We start from the raw sequence: 23,456 nt of genomic DNA on the forward strand, positions 1-23,456 counted from the left end.
TTAACTGTTTTTGTTAAAATAGGTTACCCTAAATACATGGATAGAAGGGAGAGCAGCATAGGAGGTTTATAGAGATTAAGAAATGGATGTATTTTCAAAGACTTGTCTACGCTCAAAACAAGATCTTTTACCAGGTGTCTAAAAATTCAAATTCACACATCTTCTTAAAATAGAAAATCTTACAAAAAAAAAAAAAAAAAAAAAAAAAAAAAAAAAAAAAAAAATAGAAGACCTTAAAAATAATTTATTTTCAAAAATAAGTTTTAATTTTGTCTTGGTTTAGTTTTTGTTAACAAAAAATAGGGGGTCTATTTTGAGGTTATGTTTGGTGTTAAAAAGGTCATTTAATTTGTGCGGTTTTCTTTGGACTATTAATGTCTTGGATTATAGGAAAAAATTGTTAAAATAGGTTACTCTAAATACTTGGATAGGAAGGAGAATAGCGTAGAAGGATGGGGATGTATTTTCAAAGACATGTCTTGGCTAATAAAAGACCTTTTACCAGGTTTCTTAAAATTCAAATTCACACATCTTCTTAAAATAGAAAATCTTACAAGTTGTCTAAAAATTCAAATTCACACATCTCCTTAAAATAGGAAATTTTATAAAAAAAAATAGAAGACCTTGAAAATAATCTTTTTTTCAAGATAATTTTCAATTATGCCTTGGTTATGTTCCTGTTAACAAAAATGGGGAGCTTGATTTTGAGGTTATGTTTGGTGATAAAGGGTTCATTTAATTTTTGCGGGTTTCTTGGGACTATTGAAGTGCGGGATTATTGAAAAAATAAATATTTTCTGTTAAAATATTTTTTTTCAAATAGGTAACTCTAAATATATATGGGTAGGAAAGAATACAGCCAAGGAGGTTTATAGAGAATAAGGAGAGGATATATTTTCATTTTAAGTTTTTTTTGGATTTATTAATCATCATAATTGATTAAACGAGTACTCAATTTGTTTTATACAAATTTTACAGGATTGTTTTGGAAGACTCAAATATTTGAGACTCAAAAGAAACAGAATCTTTGTTAACTAGAAAATCCTAAAGTGACTTCCAAGACAATCCTGAAATTTAAAATACGAAAAGGAACCAAAGATTCGAGAAGGAAAAATGAAAAAATAAATAAAATAAAAAAATTACAGGAAAAAACTAAAAAAAAATAATAATAAATTTAAAAAAAAATAAGCGTTTGTTTCTTCTAGGCAAAAGAAATGATGCTGTTCTAGTTTTAAAAAAAATGTGTTATAGCAAACTGACAATTACATTAGGACTGAGAATAGAAAATACAATACACATCTCTTCATCGATATTCTAATAAGGAAAAATTATACAATTACAAGCAAACTAAATCACAATGACATATTTATATATAAATGAAATATGTAAAGCAGAATGGTATTGAATCTCAGAATAGCCTCATTACACATAAAACGAACATAATACCCTGAAATTTCTCATAAATGATCTTCTTGGTTCGTTAAGTTATAAACTACAAAATAATAAATAAAATAAATTAAACTAAATAAAACAAAAAAAATACTTTGCAAACAAATTTTTAAAAATTAAAATAAAAAAAAAAATAATTTTAAAATAATTTTTCTTTACAAAAGCGAGCTTCTTAAACATTAAAAAAATATTATTCTAATTTTTGTGAAGATGAGGTCTCTAAATTGGAAGAATTTGCTGTTGCTGAGGATGATGATGCTAATGTGTCATTTGTTGTACTTGTTGTCAGTGCTGTTGTTGTGGCTGAATCCATTGAGCTTTGGCCATTGATTTTGGCCTTTTTATTGGCAGCGCCGGCAGGTTGTCGCATATGTACACTGAAACAAATCCTATTGAAATGTTCACACATTTGATTCACCACGGCAGCGCCATAATGCCAATGGCTAAGGGTGGTAATGATGAAGAGGAAATACAACATGAAACGTTCGAGGAATGGCAGCCACAGGCCCAGTGCTATGCAAATCACATAGATTGGTGTCATCCAGTGGAAACTCTCACAGCGGGTATTGGACATTTGGGCCACAATTAGACGGCACTGTAAGAAGAAAAAAATTGAGGTTATTACAAATTTTTAAATAAAAATATAAAAGGGAAAATTTATTTAAACATGGATTTTTTAAAAAATTATTTTCCAAGGAACAATCAAACGTGGATTTTTTAAAAAATATTTTTTTAAGGGCCAATCAATGGTGGATTTTTTATAGAATATTCTTTCAAGCATCAATCAAACGTGGATATTTAAAGAATATTTTTTTAAAGACCCATAAAAGCGTGGATTTTTAAAGAATATTTTTTCAAACGACCATAGAAGCGTGGATTTAAAAAAAATATTTTTTCAAAGACCATTCAAACGTTGATTTTTTAAAAAATATTTTTTTAAGGATCAATTAAACGTAGATTTTTTAAAAAATATTTTTTCAAAGACCCATAGAAGCGTGGATTTTTAAAGAATATTTTTTCAAAGGACCATAGAAGCGTGGATTTAAAAAAAAATATTTTTTCAAAGACCATTCAAACGTTGATTTTTTAAAAAATATTTTTTTAAGGATCAATTAAACGTAGATTTTTTAAAAAAAAATTTTTCAAAGACCATTCAAACGTTGATTTTTTAAAAAATATTTTTTTAAGGATCAATTAAACGTAGAATTTTTAAAAAAAAATTTTTCAAAGACCATTCAAACGTTGATTTTTTAAAAAATATTTTTTTAAGGATCAATTAAACGTAGATTTTTTAAAAAATATTTTGTCAAAGACCCATAGAAGCGTGGATTTTAAAACAAAATATTTTTTTAGGGATCAATCAAACGTGGATTTTTTAAAGAATATTTTTTCAAAGACCCATAGAAGCGTGGATTTTTAAAAAAATATTTTTTTAAGTAACAATTAAAAGTGGATTTTTAAAAAAATATTTTTTTAAGTAACAATCAAACGTGGATTTTTTAAAAAATATTTTTTAAGTAACAATCAAACGTGGATTTTTTAAAAAATATTTTTTTAAGTAACAATCAAACGTGGATTTTTTAAAAAATATTTTTTAAGTAACAATCAAACGTGGATTTTTTAAAAAATATTTTTTTAAGTAACAATCAAGCATGATTTTTTTAAAAAATATTTTTTTAAGTAACAATCAAGCATGATTTTTTTAAAAAATATTTTCCACCAAAAGTGGATTTTTTAAAAAATATTTTTTTAAGTAACAATCAAACGTGGATTTGTTAAAAAATATTTTTTTAAGTAACAGTCAAACATGGATTTGTTAAAAAATATTTTTTTAAGTAACAGTCAAACATGGATTTTTATAAAAATATTTTTTCAAAGACTAATCAAACGTTGATTTTTTAAAAAATATTTTTTTAAGTAACAGTCAAACATGGATTTTTATAAAAATATTTTTTCAAAGACTAATCAAACGTAGATTTTTTAAAAAATATTTTTTTAACTAACAGTCAAACATGGATTTTTATAAAAATATTTTTTCAAAGACCAATCAAACGTAGATTTTTTAAAAAATATTTTTTTTAACAAAATATTTTTTTAGGGACCAATCAGGCGTGGATTTTTAAAAAAAAATATTTTTTCAAGAACCAATAAAGCGTGGATTTAAAAAAAAAATTGTTAGGAACAAATAAACGTGGTTTATTTGTTCCTAAAAATTTGTTTTATGAGCTTCATAAATAATCAAAATTTTGACCCTTTGTGGGGGAGGTTCCAGAAAGAGTGAACCGATATATTCCATCTTCACACCAGATCTTGGGCTGCTAAAAATATTGTGATGTGTGTAATTTGAAGACAATCTGATACTTATATCACATTCTATAAGAGTTATAATTATTAAAAATTTTGAGCCTTTGTGAGGAAGATACTTGATGGAGTGTACCGATATAGTCCATTTTCTCACCTGACCTAGCACTGATACAAATATGAAGATAAGCATAGTTGGAGCGGAATCGGATTATGTCTTCTCCTTCTGTGCAGTACATTTTTTTACAAAATTTTGATCTTTTGTGGGGGAGCTACCACAAGGGGTGGGACGATATTGCCCATCTCCGAACTCGATTTAAGTTTGATAATAATATTACGATGTACCAAGTTTGGATGAAATCGGATACTCCCTTCGAGAGTTATCGTGCGCATCAGCCAGACAGGCGGACGGACGGACATCGCTATATCGACTCCAAATGTCCTGAAACGGATTTGGTCCAAAAAGGTAGAGGGTCTAAAACCTTATTTCGACTAGGCACCTTTTGGCCGTATCAAATAATATATACCATCTCCAGCCATATGGCTGAGGATATAAAAGCTTCGACTAAAATGGGTTTGGACCTAAAAAGGGGTTTCCCAATATATTGTCGTGTTGTAGGATATCAAAGAGTCGGCCTCGTACGACTATAGCCTTTGCTTATTTTTTATTATATTTTTATTTCTTAATAATTTATTGAGAATATTAAAGCTCAAACTATTTAATTTTTTTTTTTTCATTCGAAATTTATTTTTCAGGAATAGTTTTTCAAAGGCCCTTTGCTGTTGTAGAAATTCCACCAAACAACCCATTCGTCACGTTTTTTATTGGGAAATAAATCTTATCGCCAATTCCGTTGGCATTGCTATGCCACAAATAAGCACTTCAATGGACATTAAATGAAATCACCTTTGGTGGTAATAGAAAAACAAAGTAAAGCCAACGACAACAACTGTGAATCATTTTGTTATCGCAAGTGTGGGACTATTGATTTAGGATGGTTAATAAAAAGGTACTTGAATGGGAACGAGTCACAACGAAGCGTAAGCAAAACAAATTGGAAATCAATGGAGCGCGAAAGCGATAAGCAGCGAAAATAAAAACCTTGTCAGTTTTCCTTAGAAAAATTATGGCTAAAGGGGCTTTTAGGAACTTACACTTATGGGAGTAATCAAACGTGGAGTTTTTAAAAAATATTTTTTCAAGAACCAATCAAACGAGGATTTTTTAAAAAAATATTTTTTCAAGGACCAACGTTGATTTTTTAAAAAATATTTTTTTAAGGACCAACGTGGATTTTTTAAAAAATATTTTTTTAAGGATCAACGTGGATTTTTTAAAAAATATTATTTTAAGGATCAACGTGGATTTTTTAAAAAATATTATTTTAAGGACCAACGTGGATTTTTTAAAAAATATTTTTTTAAGGACCAACGTGGATTTTTTTAAAAATATTTTTAAGGACCAACGTGGATTTTTTTAAAAATATTTTTTTAAGGACCAACGTGGATTTTTTAAAAAATATTTTTAAGGACCAACGTGGATTTTTTTAAAAATATTTTTTTAAGGACCAACGTGGATTTTTTAAAAAATATTTTTAAGGACCAACGTGGATTTTTTTAAAAATATTTTTTTAAGGACCAACGTGGATTTTTTTAAAAATATTTTTTTAAGGACCAACGTGGATTTTTTAAAAAATATTTTTTTAAGGACCAACGTGGATTTTTTAAAAAATATTTTTTCAAGGACCAATCATACGTGGATTTTTTTAAAAAATATTTTATCAAGGACCAATCAAACCTGGATTTTTTAAAAAAAAAATATTTTTCCAAGGACCAATGAAACGTGGATTTTTTAAAAAAATATTTTTTTTAAGGTCCAATCAAAAGTGGATTTTTTAAAAAAAAATTTTTTAAGGACCTATCAAACGTGGATTTTTTAAAAAATATTTTTTTAAGGACCTATCAAACGTTGATTTTTTAAAAAATATTTTTTCAAAGACCAATCAAACGATGATTTTTTAAAAAAATATTTTTTCAAGGACCAATAAAAGGTGAATTTTTTAAAAATATTTTTTCAAAGACCAATCAAACGTGGATTTTTTAAAAAATATTTTTTCAACGACCAATCAAACGTGGATTTTTTAAAAATACATTTTTCAAGGACCTATCAAACGTGGATTTTTTAAAAAATATTTTTCAAAAACCAATCGAACGTGGATTTTTTAAAAAAAAATATTTTTTCAAGAACCAATCAAACGTGGATTTTTTAAAAAATATTTTTTCAAGAACCAATCAAACGTGGATTTTTTAAAAAATATTTTTTCAAGTACCAATCAAACGTGGATTTTTTAAAAAATATTTTTTCAAGTACCAATCAAACGTGGATTTTTTAAAAAATATTTTTTCAAGTACCAATCAAACGTGGATTTTTTAAAAAATATTTTTTCAAGTACCAATCAAACGTGGATTTTTCTAAAAAATATTTTTTCAACGGCCAATCAAACGTAGATTTTTTAAAAAATATTTTTTCAAGAACCAATCAAACGGGGATTTTTTAAAAAATATTATTTCAAGAACCAATCAATCGTGGATTTTTTAAAAAACATTTTTTCAAGAACCAATCAAACGTGGATTTTTTAAAAAAATATTTTTTCAAGAACCAATCAAACGTGGATTTTTTAAAAAAATATTTTTTCAAGAACCAATCAAACGTGGATTTTTTAAAAAAATATTTTTTCAAGAACCAATCAAACGTGGATTTTTTAAAAAAATATTTTTTCAAGAACCAATCAAACGTGGATTTATTAAAAAAATATTTTTTCAAGAACCAATCAAACGTGGATTTTTTAAAAAAATATTTTTTCAAGAACCAATCAAACGTGGATTTTTTAAAAAAATATTTTTTCAAGAACCAATCAAACGTGGATTTTTTAAAAAAATATTTTTTCAAGAACCAATCAAACGTGGATTTTTTAAAAAAATATTTTTTCAAGAACCAATCAAACGTGGATTTTTAAAAAAAATATTTTTTTAAGAACCAATCAAACGTGGATTTTTTAAAAAAATATTTTTTCAAGAACCAATCAAACGTGGATTTTTTTAAAAAATATTTTTTCAAGTGCCAATCAAACGTAGATTTTTTAAAAAATATTTTTTCAAGAACCAATCAAACGTAGATTTTTTAAAAAATATTTTTTCAAGAACCAATCAATCGTGGATTTTTTAAAAAACATTTTTTTCAAGAACCAATCAAACGTGGATTTTTTAAAAATACATTTTTTCAAGAACCAATCAAACGTGGATTTTTTAAAAATATATTTTTTCAAGAACCAATCAAACGTGGATTTTTTAAAAAAATATTTTTTCAAGAACCAATCAAACGTGGATTTTTTAAAAATATATTTTTTCAAGAACCAATCAAACGTGGATTTTTTAAAAAAATATTTTTTCAAGAACCAATCAAACGTGGATTTTTTAAAAAAATATTTTTTCAAGAACCAATCAAACGTGGATTTTTTAAAAAAAAATTTTTTCAAGAACCAATCAAACGTGGATTTTTTAAAAATATATTTTTTCAAGGACCAATCAAACGTGGATTTTTTAAAAATATATTTTTTCAAGAACCAATCAAACGTGGATTTTTTAAAAAAATATTTTTTCAAGAACCAATCAAACGTGGATTTTTTAAAAATATATTTTTTCAAGAACCAATCAAACGTGGATTTTTTAAAAAAATATTTTTTCAAGAACCAATCAAACGTGGATTTTTTTAAAAAATATTTTTTCAAGAACCAATCAAACGTGGATTTTTTTAAAAAATATTTTTTCAAGAACCAATCAAACGTGGATTTTTTTAAAAAATATTTTTTCAAGAACCAATCAAACGTGGATTTTTTAAAAAATAATTTTTTCAAGAACCAATCAAAAGTGGATTTTTTAAAAAAAATATTTTTTCAAGCACCAATCAAACGTGGATTTTTTAAAAAAATATTTTTTCAAGGACCAATCGAATGTGGAATTTTAAAAAAAAAAATTCAAGGACCCACAGATTTAATTATTCCTAAGAATAAGGATTAACAAAGGATTTTTAGGAACTTACACTTATGTTTGAAAATATTGTGCCGCTCAGCATAAACAAGACTCGGGGATCCCGTTCCATAATATCATTGGGTGAGATGAAAGGCCACACCAGCAGCAAGACCATAAAGGCCAGTAACGGCCACAGGGGTCGTATGGCTTCCTTGAATGATCTCATTTTACCCGTGCGCTGGACATAAGAACTGAAAGCGAACGAGAGGTATAAATAATTATAGAAAAATCGAAAATTAAAAAATCCATTATCTCTTACTTGTAAATATTCACCACCACCATCGGGGTATTGGCCATTGCACTGAAGTGCAGCAGAAATTCCATGGCATTACCCAACGGTATGCCAAATGGCAGTTCACGTTTCCAGAATTCAAAACCAAACCACCATGTGATCAGGTACATAGCTGTAGAGCCCCACATGCTGAGATCATAGCCCCACGGCAGATATAGCACACCAGTATTGTACTTCTCCCAATGGGAGACATAGAAATTAAAGAACACCATCCAGCATACATAGTACATGCGTATGGGCGCCACCGAGTACACAGGCGAACGACCAAATATACTATACAAACACGTCGGTATCAATACAGCTGTGTACGAATCTAATCCATGATCAAAGAGTTCACCCAACGGACCGGATAGGCCAATGCGTCGTGCCTGTTTGCCATCGATGCCATCCAGAGTGTAGGCGAGAAATATGTTTATGGCTGTGCATAGCCATACCCATGAGGGAATGGGCTGTGTACCCTCCAGTCCGGAACTGGCATAGAAATTCCAATCGTAATAGGAGAGTAGCAGGAAATTCAAAGCTGTACAAAGGAATCCCAAAAAGGTCATAACATTCGGTGCCAGCCATCGTGGAAAGAACTGGAAAGGGGGAGAAGAAAACAATTTTGAAATGCATGTGAGAATGGGTGTGTAAAAATTTATAAACGTGTATTAGTGTGTATATATATGTGTGCGTGTTTTCAAAAGTTATTTCAGTTTACATTTTTTTTTTGTTTTGTGTAACTTTTGTTGTTGAAAAAAATAAGGACACTGTATTGATTTTAATTTTTGTACTCGGTTACCATGTGAGTATGGTGGGGGGTGGGGGGCTCTTCGAATACACCGCTAGCCCACTCGTAGTTTAAAAATTTAATGGTAGGTTTTTAAAATTTAAATGTTTTTTGGATAGATGACCTACTCTATGGAGAGAAGAATATTTATGGAAAAATATTTTTTAAGGACAAAAGACGTTGGGTTTTATATCGACGAGCTATAGATTTGAAATAATTTAAAATAAAGGTCGAATTTAATAACCAAAAATTTTTATTTTTTTTTTAAATACCTGTCAAGCAACTGATTTTGGGATTTTTATTTTTAAAAAATTACCGTTTTTTACCCTCCACACTTATATGTCCGTTTGTAACTCTTCGAACTTCTTGATCAGCGTAAAATTGTAAGACGATTTAGCCCTGTCCGTCCGTCCGTCCATCTATCCGTCTGTTTTAATCATGCTAGAGTGAAAATCAATAAAGATAGGAAGCTAAAATCTGTCTTTTGTCTGCCGGTAGGTGAAGTTCGAAGATGGGTATGGCCCTCATATAACGGTACCCCCCGATATTAGGCATTTTGATGATTTTAGCTACATTTGTTAATGGAATTGTCTGAAATTTTACACAAAGAGTTCTTCGTGACTACTTTACCCCCTGAAAAATAATTGGCGATATAGGTCCACGATATCGTATATCTCCAATATAACTGTATCTCCCGATATTCGGTATTTTGATGATTTTAACCACATTTTTCAATGGCATTGTCTGAAATTTTACACAAGGAGTTCTTCGTGACTACTTTACCTCCTGAAAAATAATTGTCTATATAGGTCCACGATATCGTATATCTCCAATATAATTGTATCTCCCGATATTCGGTATTTTAATGAGTTTAGCCGCATTTGTTAATGGAATTATCTGAAATTCTACACAAGGAGTTCTTCGTTATTACTTTACCCCCTGAAAAAAATTGTCGATATAAGTCCACGATATCGTATATCTCCTATATAACTGTATCTCCCGATATTCGGTATTTTGATGATTTTAACCACATTTTTCAATGGCACTGTCTGAAAATCCGCACAAGAAGTTCTCTGTGAGTACTTTACCCCCCTGGAAGAGAATTGACTATATAGGTCTACGTTTTAGTATAGCACCCATATAACACTACCCCGAAATATTCAGTATTTCCAGGATTTTTGCGACATTATTCGGCGGAATTTCGTCAAATTTCGCATCTGAAGTTCGTAATGGGTACTACAACCTATGACGAAAAATTGCCTATACAGGTCCACTTCTTAGAATAACCCCCATACTACGGTACTTCCCTTTATTTGAAATTCGATGATTTTAGCGACATTATTCACCGAAATTGTTTCGAATTTCGTATTTGAAGTTCGGAATCGTTACAACAGCCTATGACAAAAAATTACGTCTTCGTATAGCTCCCATATAAAGATTTTCATTTGAGCGGTATTTTTAAATGTTTTTTTTTTCAATTTTTAAGCCCCTTTCGAATGGTGGGGGCATAAAAGGTTTGGCCTGGCGGAACTTAGCTGCCTCTTACTTGTTAAACCCCAAACCACACCGTGATTAGGGTTTTATGTCTTTGTGCATTTTTTGTTACTTGCAGAGGAAAACGAGATAGACCCGTGGATCCTTTTCATGATCCGCATAGAATCACATTCTAAGTCGATTTATATATGTCCGTCTGTCTGTTCCGATCGTCTTTCCATGTATTTTTTGTAAAAAAAAAATACAGGTCGCATATTCTATTAACACAAGATTTGCTGTGAAGATAGGATATATCCGTCCACTCCTTCTGGTACCTCCCCCACAAAGGGTCAAAATTTTGAGTATCTATGAAGCTTATAAAACCAGAAATTAACATCCGACTCCATTCAGACTTGGCACATCTCAATATTTCCATCAACGCAAGATCTGTTATAAAGATGATAGAGATTGGACCATTTCTTCTGGTACCTCCCCCACAAAGGGTCAAAATTTTGAATAACCAAAAGGACCATAAAACCCGAAATAAGCATCTCCTTCAGGCACTTCCTCCACAAAGGGTCAACATTTTGAATATTCATAAGCTCATAAAACGCGAAATGAAAATTGGATTCCAGTCAGACTTGGTACATCTCAATATTTCCATCAACACAAGATCTGTTATAAAGATGCTAGAGATCAAACCATTCCTTCTGGTACCTCCCCCACAAAGGGTCAACATTTTGAATATCCGTAAAGCTCGTAAAACGCAAAATTGACATCCGACTTCATTTAAACTTGGCACATCTCTATATTTCCATCAACACAAGATCTGTTATAAAGATGGTGGAGATCGGACCACTCCTTCTGGTACCCACCCCACAATGGGTCAAAGTTATGAATAACCAAAACGATCATAAAAACCAAAATAAACATCCGGTTCTCTTCATATTTCACGTTTCGAATAACAAAAATGTTTATAAAATCCGAAATAAGCATCCGTTTCCCTTAAAATTTCACACATCCCATTATTTCTATGAACTCAAGATCTGCTGTGAAGATGGGCAATATCGATCCACTCCTTCTGGTACCTCCCCCACAAAGGGATCAAAATTTTGAAAAACCAAAACGCTCATAAAATGCGAAATAATAATTCGATCGTTTCTAAACTTTACACATTTCAATATTTCTAGTTCCAGCGTGAAATTGATTGATATCGGTCAACTCCTGCTGGTACCTCCCCAACATAGGGTTCAAGATTTTAAAGAAACAAACGCTCAAAGAAAACGAAATAATCATCCAACTCTCTTCAAATTTGACACGAGATTTGTTGTGAAGATGATATATATATATCTGCGAAGCCCTTCTGGTACCTACACCCACAAAGGGTCACAATTTTCAATACTTTTATCTGTCATAAGTCAGCGATTCTTTACAACTAAATATTTCTCTCAACCAGAAACCTGAGATGAATATTGAGTTATTGATTTCGCATAAAATTGGATAGGAATGTTCGATTTTTTTGTAATTTTGTCCACGCCAATAATTTTATCTGTATTAGATGCAGTGTGAAAAAGAAATACTTTGGTCGAATATATCTGCTACCTCACGCACATTTTAATATTTTCAAAAAAAAATTATCACATATCTCATATAAAGTGAAGGAAGTAGTCGATATAGTCCAAACCTGGCAAGTCGATATATTTATATCATATTAATTTATGTCCGATACGAAATGGGCAATATTAGTCCATTCCTTCGGAGCCTACACCATAGAGGGTCAACAATTTGAAAAATCAGAACAGAAGTCAAAATATATTTAAATAATCGAACATTGGCTGAGTGTATACATCTTTCGGTTAAACTGACTGATACTTTTTTAAATGTTTTAATAATTTTAGCAGCTTCTCCTGACTTTTTTTTTTTTTTTTTTTTTTTTTTTTTTTGATAAACTTTGTCCTTTTTTTTTCCACCCTAATTTCTCCAAGAATTTTTCGATTTCGACCGAATTATTACAACCATTTAAATATTCACCTGCCTTCACGTTCCAAAATAAAATTTTCCAAACGTACTCTTTATAGAAAACTCCCCTATAATGCCTATACATGGTGTAGGGTCAATGAAAATATTTAAAAACCACCTAAAAAATATTTCAATTAAAATTTCAAAATGTGTTTTTAACAATTATCGTTTGTTATAAATCTATAAAAAAAAAATGTTCTACGGAATCCCCTTTTGCGTGCGTGCATGTTATCGCAAATAAATGCTATCATAAATATAGATTGTGATGTTTTCACACACGTTGCTGTTTTCCCCACCGACATGCTAATGCCCCGCATGTGTCACGTTATAAATACGTAATAAATATTGTGTCGTTGTTGCTGTCGCATGGTGTGTCGTCTCTGTGAATAGACGATTTATTAATCATCACCATCAATGAGTAAATTTCAAAATGTTATTTTTACAATACCTCCGGCGGAAAGTTGATAGCGGCGTGGTCTATTTGTCAGCAAAGTATTTTTATGAAAGGAAAAGAAGAATTTCATTTTGAAGGAGGGACAGAGACCTCGAGGAGCCTTTTTTGATAAATGGACTTATTTTAAATTCTCGAAAATGTCGATATTTCGTTCGAAAGATAGCGTGATTACAACAAACATACAGACGGACATCGCTAAATCGGCTGTGAATTTTACGCTGACCAATTAAAAAGTATCAGTCGGTTTTACACCGACAGAGGTATGCTCTCAGCCAATGTTCGATTATTTAATATATTTTGACTTATGTTATGATTATCCAAAAACAGTTGATCCTCTATGGAGTAGCTTCCGTAGGAGTTGGCCAATATTGTATATTTTGTATCGGAACTAAATAAATATGATGTAAATATTGCTACGGAGTAAGTAGACTACTTCGGGTTTGCCGACAGATGCATAAACTCAGCCAATGTTCGATTATTTAAATATATTTTGATATCTATTATGATTATTCAAATTGTTGACCCTCTATGGAGTAGGTTCCGAAGGAATGGACCAATATTGTCGATTTCGTTTCGGACATAAATAAATGTGATATCGACTGCTTCGTTTACTTTACATGAGATATGTGATAATTTTTAGAAAATGTTAAAGTATGCGTGTGAGGTACCAGATATAGTCGATCGAAGACTTCCATTTTCACACTTCATCTAATACAGATAAAAGTATTGGTGTGGACAAAATTACAAGAAAATCGAACATTTTTTATCCAATTTCATGCGAAATCATAAATTCCATATTCATCTCAAGTTTCTGGTTGGGTTCGCAGATATATATCATCTTCACCACAGGTCTTGCGTTAGCAAATATGTTTGCATGTGTGGAATTAGAAGAGACTTGGATGCTTATTTCGCTTTCAGGTACCAGAAGAAATGGTCCGATCTCTACCATCTTTATAACTGATCTTGTGTTGACAAAAATATTGAGATGTGCCAAGTCTGAATGGAATTGTAGGTTAATTTGGCGTATTATGAGCTTCATGGATATTCAAAATTTCGAACACTTTGTGGGGGAGGTACCTGAAGGACTGCACGATACATTCTATATTTACTCCAGTTTCTGTGTTGATGGGATGTGTGAAATGTGAAGAGAACCAGGTGCTTTTGTCGGATTTTATGCTCGTTTTGGTTATTAAAAATGTTGACCCTTTATGGGGGAGGTACCAAAAGGAATGGTCCGATGTCTGCCATCTTTATAACAGATCTTGTGTTGACAGACATATTGAGATGTAGGAAGATTGAATGGAAAAGTATGTTAGTTTCGCGTTTCATGAGCTTCATAGATATCCAAAATTTTGACCCTTTGTGGGTGAGGTACCAAAAGGAGTGCACCTATATATCCCATCTTCACATCAGATCTTGTGTTAGTAGCTATAATGTGATGCGAGAAATATGAAGAGAACACGGTGCTTCTTTTGGATTTTATAATCGTTTTGGTTTTTCAAAACTTTGGCCCTTGGTGGGCGTGGTACCAGAAGGAATGGTCCGACCTCCACCGTCTTTATAACAGACCTTGTGTTGATGGAAATATTGAGATGTGCCAAGTCTAAATTGGTATCGGGTGTTAGTTTTGCGCTTTATGAGCTTTTTGGATATTCAAAATGTTACTTTGTCGGGGAGGTACCAGAAGGAGTGAACCGATTCATGAACCGATTCGAATCAAGGGACTGGGGTTCATCCTTTGAAAAATAGAGCTAAATTATTCAGTGGCTGGAAATTTGGCAGCATATACAATGTAAATTTGGGAATACTTTTGAAAGCTCCGGTTGTCAGTAAGGATGTGGTTCTCTACACTGTGGTTCATTTGTACAAACGCAATCTGTAGCAATATGGCTGAGGTTATAACAAATTGAATGTGAACGTGAATGTCCAGAAATGATGAAATGTGAATAATGCCATCCTTCAGCACTCCTGGCTGCCTGAAATTGGGCAAAAATATCCAGTGGCTAATCTACCTTCAATGTAGATTGAGAAGTACTCTTAAGAGTTGTCCTACTTTACGGTTGTCAGTAAGTATTTATCTGCACTATGGCAAATTTGGACAATCAAAATCTGTATTCATATGATTGAGGGTATAAAAATCAATATAATATTCAGGCGTGTCGCGTGTAGAGTCCGAAATCAATGGACTCGCTAAAAAGGCCTTTGAAAAATTAATTCTTTCTCCTCCACAAGACAAAGATATTCCGATAACTGGTATGCCCAGGAATATAAAATCTTGTATGTCTCTTGTCTGAAATTGGACTGAAAAAGTCAGTGGTTGGGAATTTAGCTGCGTATACAATGTAGATTGGGAATTGCTCTAAAGAGCTCCGGTTGGCAATAAGGACGCGGCTCTCTGCATTATGATAATCTGTAGCCATATGTTTCAGGGTATAACAAATTCAGGATTCAGGCTTGTAGGCTTTTTTACTTGGAGTCCGAAATCATCGTTTCAAACCTTCTCTCCTCGCTGTTTTTTGTAACAATGCCAACGAAATGTCGTGTGAATGTGTAGAGCATATTCGTATGTATAATTTTGTGTGACTTGTTAAGGTTCATATTGTTTTATAGTTTTTTTTTTTTTCTATTTTATTTTGTGCCAGTCCCCCAGCTGGGGGGTTTTTGTTTATTTCCCATCAGCCAGATAGGTAGCTTGTTTTTTTTGTGGTTGCATTTACCTTGACAATCCAATTCCAAAAGGGATGCATAACATAAACGCTCAGCGGTGAGGTATCGCGTGCGCTATACTGTAAAGAAATAAAAAAAGAGATACAAAGAAATCATTAGTAAAGAATGAATATAAATTACAGGTTTATATAAGAAACTTTTAATAATGGGAATAGGGAGGGGTGGGGGGGGTGTCAAAGGGCAAACTATGGAGGTAAAGTTTTGATTTCACCCAGCACACGAATACATGTGTGTCGATAAGCGTAAGCAAAGCAACTAACTATGACCCAATGGAATTTGACGTAGAACACTTTTCCACTAATCGCCTGTTTGGCTAAGGAAGGGATGGATTTGTGGAGAAAATTCTATGAAATTGTAGAAAATTGACTCATGTGTTGGATTTGAGGGATTATCATCGTCGGATAAGCTATCACAAATCCTTTTGAGTATGTAAAAGAAGGATGGAAGTGAATATGGAGGAGGGAAAATGACAGAAAAGTAAAAATATTTATTGGATAAGGGGGGAATTATTTGGTTATTGAAAACAAATTAAAAAGTATCAGTCGGTTTTGCCGATAGATGTATACCCTCTGCCAATGTTCAATTATTTAAATATATTTTGACTTTTGGTATGATAATTCAAATTGTTGGCCCTCTGTGGAGTAGGTTTCGATGGAATGGCCCAATATTGTCCATTTCGTTTGGGACCTAAATAAATATGATATAAATATTGGGACGTACCAGGTTTGGAGGATATTACTTCCTTCAATTTATATAAAATAAGTTAACAATTTAGTAAAAACCTGGCACGTCGGAATATTTATATTATATTAATTTAGTCCCTATACGAAATGGACAATATTGGTCCATTCCTTCGGAACTTACTCCATTAGAGGGTCAACAATTCGAATAATCATAACAGAAGTCAAAATTAATTTAAATAATCAACCATTGGTCGACCGAAGTATTCCATTTTCATACTTCACAGATAAAAATATTGGTATGGGCAAAATGACAAGATAATCGAAAATTCATATCCACTTTTATGCGAAAATATAAATTCCAATCAATTCCATATCCATCTCAGGTTTCTGGTTGAGAAAAATATTTAGATATAGCAAATTGTAAAGAATCACCGTCTTATTTCGCAAGTTATGACAGATAAATGTATTGAAAATTGTGACCCTTTGTGGGTGAGGTACCGGAAGGGGTTCGCTGATATATGTATATCATCTTCACAGCAGATATTGTGTGAGCAAAAATGTTTGTATGTGTGAAATTTGAAGAGTTTGAAGAGTTGTTTTATTTAAACGTTTAGTTTTTCAAAATCTTGAATCCTTTGTTGGGGAGGTACCAGCAGGGGTTGACCGATATCAATCAATTTCACACTGGAACTTGTGTTAGTCGAAATATTGAAATGTGTGAAGTTTAGGAACGATCGAATTATTATTACGCATTTTATGAGGATTTTGGTTTTTCAAAATTCTGACCCCTTTGTGGGGGAGGTACAAGAAGGAGTGAACAAATGTATCCCATCTTCACAGCAGATCTTGTGTTATTAGAAACAATGGGATGTGTGAAATATGAAGAGAACCGGATGTTTATTTTGGATTTTATGATCGTTTTGGTTATTCGCAACTTTGACCCATTGTGGAGGAGGTACCAGAAGGAGTCAACCGATACATTCCATCTTCACACCATACCTTGTGTTAATAGAAATATTGTGATGTGGGCAATTTGAAGAGAACCGGAAGCTTATTTCAGATTTTATGATCGATTTTGGTTATTCAAAACTTTGACCCTTAGTGGGGGAGGTACCAGAAAGAATGGTCCGATCTTTACCGTTTTTATAACAGATCTTGTGTTGATGAAAATATTGAGATATGCCAAGTCTGAATGGAATCGGATGTTAATTTTGCGTTTTTTTAGCTTGATGCATATTCAAAATTCCGACACTTTGTGGGGGAGGTACCAGAAGGAGTGAACCGATATATTCCATCTTCACAGCACATCTTGTCTTAGTAGAAACATTGGGATGTATGAAATATGAAGAGAACCGGATGTTTATTTCGGATTTTATGATCGTTTTGGTTATTCAAAACGTTGACCCTTTGTGTGGGAGGTACCAGAAGGAATGGTCCGATTTCTACCATATTTATAACAGATCATGTGTTCATAGAAATATTGAGATGTGCCAAGTCTGAATGGAATCGGATGTTAATTTCGTCTGTTTTAGGCTTCATGCATATTCAAAATTCCGAACCTTTGTGGGGGAGGTATCAGAAGGATTGAACCGATATATTCCATCTTCTCACCAGACCTTGGGTTAATAAAAATATTTTGATGTGTTTAATTTGTAGAGAACAGCATGCTTATATCAGATTTTATGATCGTTTTGGTTATTCAAAACTTTGACGCTTTGTGGGGGAGGTACCAAAAGGAATGGTCCGATCTCTACCATCTTTATAACAGATCATGTGTTCATAGAAATATTCAGATGTGCCAAGTCTGAATGGAATCGGATGTTAATTTTGCGTTTTATGAGCTTCATGGATATTCAAAATTTTGACCCATTGTGGGGGAGGTACCAGAAGGAGTCAACCGATATAGTCCATCTTCACAGCACATCTTGTCTTAGCAGAAAAAATGGTATTTATGAAATATGAAGAGAGTCGGATGCTTATTTCGGATTTTATAATCGTTTTGGTTATTCAAAACGTTGACCCTTTGTGGGGGAGGTACCAGAAGGAATGGTTCGATCTCTACCATATTTACAACAGATCATGTGTTCATAGAAATATTGAGATGTGCCAAGTCTGAATGGAATCGGATGTTAATTTCGCCTGTTTTGAGCTTCATGCATATTTAAAAATTCCGATCCTTTGTGGGAGAGGTACCAGAAGGAGTGAACCGATATATTCCATCTTAACACCAGAAATTGAGTTTATAAAAATATTGGGATGTGTGAAATTTAAAGATAATCGGACACTTATATCGCATTTTATTGGACTTATAATTATTCAAAATTTTTACCCTTTGTGTGGAAGGTACTCGATGGAGTGGACCGATATTGTCCATTTTCGCACCTGACTGAAAACTGAGGCAAATATTGGGATTTGCAAAGTTGGAGCGTAATCGGATTATCGTTTCTCTTTCTGTGCAGAAAGTATTTTTTTGATAATTTCGACCTTTTGTGGGCAGGTACCAGAAGGAGTGGACCGATATAGTCCATCTTAACACCAGACCTTGGGTTAATAAAAATATTGTGATGTGTGTAATTTGAAGACAATCGGATACTTACATCACATTTTATAAGAGTTGTATTTATTTAAAATGTTGACGCTTTGTGGGGGGAGGTACTCGATGGAGTGGACCGATATTATCCATTTTTGCATCTGACTGAGAACTGAGGCAAATATTAGGATTTGCAAAGTTGGAGCAAAATCGGATTATCATTTCTCCTTCTGTGCAGAATATATTTTTTTTTGAAAATTTCGACCTTTTGTGGGCGAGGTACCAGAAGGGGTGGTCCGGTATACTCCATCTTAACACCAGACCTTGGGTTAATAAAAGAATTATGATCTGTGTGATTTGAAGACAATCGGAGTCTTACATCACATTTTAATAGAGTTATAATTATTCCAAATTTTGACCATTTGTGGGGGAGGTACTTGATGGAGTGGACCGATTTTGTCCATTTTCGCACCTGACATAGCACTGACGCAAATATTTGGATTTGCAAAGTTGGAGCAAAATCGGTTGAACCTTTCTCTTGCAATAAAATACATTTTTTGAAAATTTTGTCCTTTTGTGGGCGAGGTACCAGAAGCAGTGGTCCGATATTGCCCATCTCCGAACTCGATCTAAGTTTGGCCATAATATTACGATATACCAAGTTTCGAACAAATCGGATACTCCCTTCGAGAGTTATCGTGCACACCAGCCAGCCAGACAGACGCACGGTCGGACGACGATCCCTAGATCGACTCCAAATATCCTGAAACGGATTTGACCAAAGAGACCTAGGGTCTAAACCCTTTATTTCGATGAGGCACGTTTTGGTATACCCTCTATATACCCTCTCTCTAGCCAAATCATCAAAATATCGAATATCGTGAACCTATGTAGACAATACTCTTCCAGGGGGTAAAGTAATCAGAAGGAACTCCTTTTGTGGATTTTCAGAAAAATTTCATTAAAAAATGTGATCATCAAAATACCGAATATCGGAGGTACAGTTATATGGGGGATATACAATATTGTGAACCTATGTAGATAATGCTCTTCCAGGGGGTAAAGTACTGAGAAGGAACTCTTTTTGTGGATTTTCAGACAATTTCATTGAAAAATTTGGCTAAAAATTACCGAATATCGGGGGTATCATTGTATGGGGGCTGTACGATATCGTAGACCTATATAGACAATTTTCTTTCAGGTGGTAAAGTAGTCACGAAGAACTTCTTGTGTAGAATTTCAGTTAATTTCATTGAAAAATTTGGCTAGAATCATCAAAATACCGAATATTGTGGGTACCTTTATATGGGGGCTATACGATATCGTGGTCCAACAATATAGCCCATCTTCGAACTTGACCTGCCTACTTTATCGTGGCCCAATATAGTTCATCTTCGAACTTGGCCTGACTGCACATAAAAGACTTATCTTTGCTTAATTTAAGCTTCCTATCCCTACTCCTTTTGACTCTAGCTTGAATACAACAGACGGATGGACAGGGCTTAAACGTCTTATAATTTTACGCTGATCAAGAATATTTATAATCTGTTATGTCTAAAATTATTATTTCGATGAGTTATAAACGGATTGATGAAATTAATATACCCTCCATATTATGTATGGTGGAGGGTATAAAAATACTCACGAATTGGAGTTTTTTTTTTCTTTCAAGTTAACTTTCGTATATATAATTTGTGGATTTCAGACGAAAACTTTGAGGTGATGTGAAGAGGAAGGTTTTTGATAAAGGGTACAAAAATTAAGATTTCAATTTCAATTATTTTTTTTATTATAAACCTTCCACCCAAAGAAAATAAAATATTTCCAAATAAATATTTTATGTTTGCCTTTAATTACCGGTCATAAGTAGCGAACACTTGTGTTGACAGAAAAAACCAAACACCAAACACTTGGTCGGATGGTGCTTCTGTGGGTAGGTTCATTCAACTGTAGAGAACACGTGCGAATTTAGTTGGTACGCCACCATTGTTTGGCCTAAATTTCGTGGTATAAGCCAACAATTGAAATTGAATAAAGAACAAAAAATCTCAGACCACGAATGTTTACTTAGTCGGAATGGGGGGAGCATAAGAGAAAAGAAAGAAAAAAAGTACATAGGCACATTCCGGTTTATTTTTCTTTGAGGGTTTCTTTTGCAAAAACACATGATTAATTTTCTACATTGTGGAGAAACCTTTTTGTGATAAGTGGTCATGGAATTTTTTTTAAGATTTGTACATTTATATGAACCCCTCTTTGTCTAACTTCAATATAAGAAATTTGGGAAGAGTTGAAAGTAGATTTTTTGTAAAGTGTAAAGAGGGAAGACATTTTAAGTAGGCTACCACTAATAAGATGAGCCTAAAGATGTGTAACCAACAGCATTGTACTCAAAGGCAAAATGGACTAGAAATTTTTAAAGAAATTATTTTTGGCCAATAAATGAAATTTGTTTTCCTATATCTCTCTAATGGAATACAGGGTGAGATGAAAAAGCTGCCACCAACTTCAGACTGCTGCCATTTCCAAACCAATCGTCCAACAACATTGAACTATAATTATTTTTTATTCCATTGATTGGCTGGCTTTGGAGGATGAATACAATGTCTCGGTGTGACGTAGCCAATGATAACTAATAAACAGCTTAAATATGGAGTTAATTATTCATATGATGGGTTTCTTTTCCCCCACTAGGAACCTTGAAGTTGTTTTAATCCTCTTCCAATAACCCCAAATATGTTGCAATTTTTCCCCTGCAAAACAATGCTCTGAAATCACTACTTTGTCAATTACTTCCTCTGCACTTCTATTCAAATATACCATAGCATCCCATTTAACCCTTAAATTATAGATAATTAATTAAAAACTCTAAATTTAATATAAATTTCAAATTACCTTGTAATTATCGAATCCATTGAGATGTTCTTTACTTAGGTATTTATAATTCAACAGCTGTTGCAGCAACGTCATTGTGAGTGGCGCCGGTAATGGGGGAGTTGTTGTGAATGAGTGCGAGAACTAGAGAGAGAGATCCAATCAATCCCCAATGGAGAGGAGATGATGAGAGTCAGAAAAATGCAGAGAGAGATGACAGTGACAGAGAGTTAGCGGTAGCGTAGTTGTAGAAAGGGGGGAATTAATTGTAATAAATCCCAATGGTCAACGGCGGCATATCAAGCCGGCCCAGCAGCCGCACACACACACACACACAGGGACACCCGGTATAATTTCTCTTTTCTTTTTGTTTTCTTTGTGCAAATGTATTTGTGTTATGTTTTGTTGCTGCCTGTTTTTGAAATGAGGAAAAAAAATTGTTGTTGGCTTCGATGGCGGGCTGGTAAATGTTGATGGGTTTGGGTTTTCTTTCGTGTTTTGTTTTTGTTTTTTAACTTTAATTGAATTTAATTAAAAAGAACACACAAACAACCACACACACTAGTTGTAAATAAAAAGGGGGATTTGTGTTAAAAAGAATTAAAGCAATTTTTAACGTAGTATTAAATTGTCATGATGTGAACGATGAGGATAAAATGATAACAAGATTCCAATGTGAAATCGTAGGGGGAGGAAAAACGTGTGCAAAAAAAAAAAACGCGTCCAGCCAGCCAATCACAAGAACATGTGGGCACACACACGCACGCAAAAACAAATTAATAAAACGCCCACGCAAAAGGGAAAACCGAAAGACCGGGATTAAATAGCTCTCGAGTCGGGGCAGGCAGGCACGCAGACAGACAGCTAGCCAGCCAGCTGGTGCAGGTGGGAAGGACAAAGCAAGAAGAATAAAAGACGTCACGAGATTTTCAATGTTGGCAAACACAGACTCACGCACGCACACAATATTTTTGCTTTTCGCTTTTTTTTTTTGCTCACTTCTCACAGCACATTTGAATTTTTTCTTTCCGATTTATTTTTATATTTCCTAATGCGGAAGTTAAAATAGTTTAATTTTCTAAAAACAAAATCACTGCCTGCTTTTCTTCTGCTGTCAAAAATAGCAAACCACTATTGATTTTTACCGTTTACAGACACAAAAGGAGCAGCCAACAAACAAGCAAGGATATTTCGTTTATTTTTGCTGAGATTTTTTTCGGCTGTCGAAATTGTTTGTTCAAATTAATTAGCATTCTTTGTTGTTCATAATTTATATAAGCATATTTTCTATTGTTTTATTTATAAATTTCTAAATTTTTCTTTCACTTCACTACTTTGTTGTGTATGCTTGCCGAAACGAATCAAATTGAAATTTCAACGACGGCAAAAAAAAATCCTCCCAGTGCTTTTCGTTCGACAGACAGCGCAAAGACTAGGGATGTGGAAGCCGACTTTTGACAGATTGTAGATAGAGCTCTCCTGTGTCCATATCGATAGCAATTATAATCGAATAATATCGAACATATGCTAATAGTCTTATGGCATGTTCCCACGGACGTGTGATTTGAGACGTTTTGTCTTAGAATTTGTTAATTATGTTGAAAAATAGGCATAAAAACAATGTTGAATGATTGCGTATGGCGTTTTTTCATAAACTATCAGCACATCTAATATTCGTTGCCTTTTATAGTTGCGTTTATCACATTTTGTCATGAAGGAAAATTAAGTTATCCTATTAAAAATTTGTACATTTTTGCAGTTCCGAAACAGAGCAATGATAAAACCCTTATGTCATG

At 32.8% G+C, this 23,456-nt stretch overlaps 1 protein-coding gene across 7 annotated transcripts; it reads right to left on the reverse strand.

Annotated features, from left to right (window-relative positions):
- Positions 1–1,348: 1,348 nt before the first annotated feature.
- On the reverse strand, positions 1,349–23,107 carry LOC101890736 (ethanolaminephosphotransferase 1). 7 transcript variants are annotated; one of them, XM_011297787.3, is made up of 6 exons: positions 22,995–23,107; positions 21,682–22,072; positions 15,564–15,632; positions 8,099–8,709; positions 7,850–8,030; positions 1,349–2,044 (listed from the first exon to the last, which is right to left on the reverse strand). In XM_011297787.3, the coding sequence occupies exons 2-6, from the start codon at positions 21,754–21,756 to the stop codon at positions 1,640–1,642; spliced, it is 1,341 nt and encodes a 446-aa protein (XP_011296089.1). In that variant the 5' UTR covers positions 21,757–22,072; positions 22,995–23,107; the 3' UTR covers positions 1,349–1,639. The 7 variants fall into 7 exon arrangements, with proteins under 7 accessions (XP_011296089.1, XP_011296088.1, XP_005192134.1 ...); XM_011297786.3 differs by having other exon boundaries at positions 22,817–23,083; XM_005192077.4 differs by having other exon boundaries at positions 22,806–23,083.
- Positions 23,108–23,456: the final 349 nt, after the last annotated feature.

The sequence above is a fragment of the Musca domestica genome, unplaced genomic scaffold (genome assembly GCF_030504385.1).
Source record: "Musca domestica strain aabys unplaced genomic scaffold, Musca_domestica.polishedcontigs.V.1.1 62, whole genome shotgun sequence".
Taxonomy (NCBI): Eukaryota; Metazoa; Arthropoda; class Insecta; order Diptera; family Muscidae; genus Musca; species Musca domestica.

What these genes read in the sequence shown, in the direction of transcription:
- LOC101890736 (XM_011297787.3), bottom strand. Translation starts at nt 21,756, where the DNA reads ATGACGTTGCTGCAACAGCTGTTGAATTATAAATACCTAAGTAAAGAA. An exon ending in ATGGATTCGATAATTACAAG is followed by an intron (nt 15,633 to 21,681) that starts GTAATTTGAAAT and finishes ATTTCTTTACAG; the next exon opens with TATAGCGCACGCGATACCTC. An exon ending in CAATATTTTCAAACATAAGT is followed by an intron (nt 2,045 to 7,849) that starts GTAAGTTCCTAA and finishes TTCTTCTTACAG; the next exon opens with TGCCGTCTAATTGTGGCCCA.